Source organism: Corvus brachyrhynchos, unplaced genomic scaffold (assembly GCF_000691975.1).
Source record: "Corvus brachyrhynchos isolate BGI_N302 unplaced genomic scaffold, ASM69197v1 scaffold115, whole genome shotgun sequence".
Lineage (NCBI taxonomy): Eukaryota > Metazoa > Chordata > Aves > Passeriformes > Corvidae > Corvus > Corvus brachyrhynchos.
Window position 1 is genome coordinate 23,717,381 of NW_008239553.1, and position 542 is coordinate 23,717,922.

General features: G+C 68.3%; 1 protein-coding gene across 1 annotated transcript in view; it reads right to left on the bottom strand.

The window, feature by feature from the left end:
• Nucleotides 1–534, bottom strand: part of TGFB3 (transforming growth factor beta 3) — a 17,237-nt gene extending 16,703 nt beyond the window's left edge. Inside the window, exon 1 of the mRNA XM_008639612.2 lies at nucleotides 110–534. Coding sequence (XP_008637834.1) covers nucleotides 110–461 — 352 coding nt within the window. The 5' untranslated portion in view covers nucleotides 462–534. The remainder of the gene's footprint in view (nucleotides 1–109) is intronic.
• Between the last annotated feature and the right edge of the window lie 8 nt (nucleotides 535–542).

Below are 542 nucleotides of genomic sequence, written 5' to 3' on the forward strand. Positions count from 1 at the left end.
CGGCGCCCCTCGGCCCCGGCTGGCCGCCCCTCCCCCGCGCCGGGTATCCCGGGCAGTCTGCCCCGCGGGCGTGGCACCGCGGCCGGCACGGGGGGAGCCCCGCACTTACTGTGCTCGGGGAGGCCCTGGATCATGTCAAATTTATGAATCTCTTTGGCATAGTATTCGGATTCGGTGTTGTCCTGAGAGCAGCTCTCTTCCTTCTCCTCCTCCATCTCCTCCAGCAGCTCCCGAGTGCTGTTATAGAGGGCCAGGATCTGGTAGGGCACATGGGCCGGCCCCACGGTCTCCGGGGGGCTGGTGAGCCGCAGCTTGCTCAGGATCTGCCCTCGGATGGCCTCTACCCTCTTCTTCTTGATGTGGTCCAGGTCCAAGGTGGTGCAGGAGGACAGCGAGAGGCTCACAGTAGCGAAGCTCAGCAGGGAGAGCAGCACCAGAGCCCTTTGCACGTACATCTTCATGTGCGAGGGGGCGGCGGCGGGGGCCGCCGGGAGAGACCCCCGGGCGGCGGCGAGGAGGCGCGGGGGGGCGGGGGGGGGGGC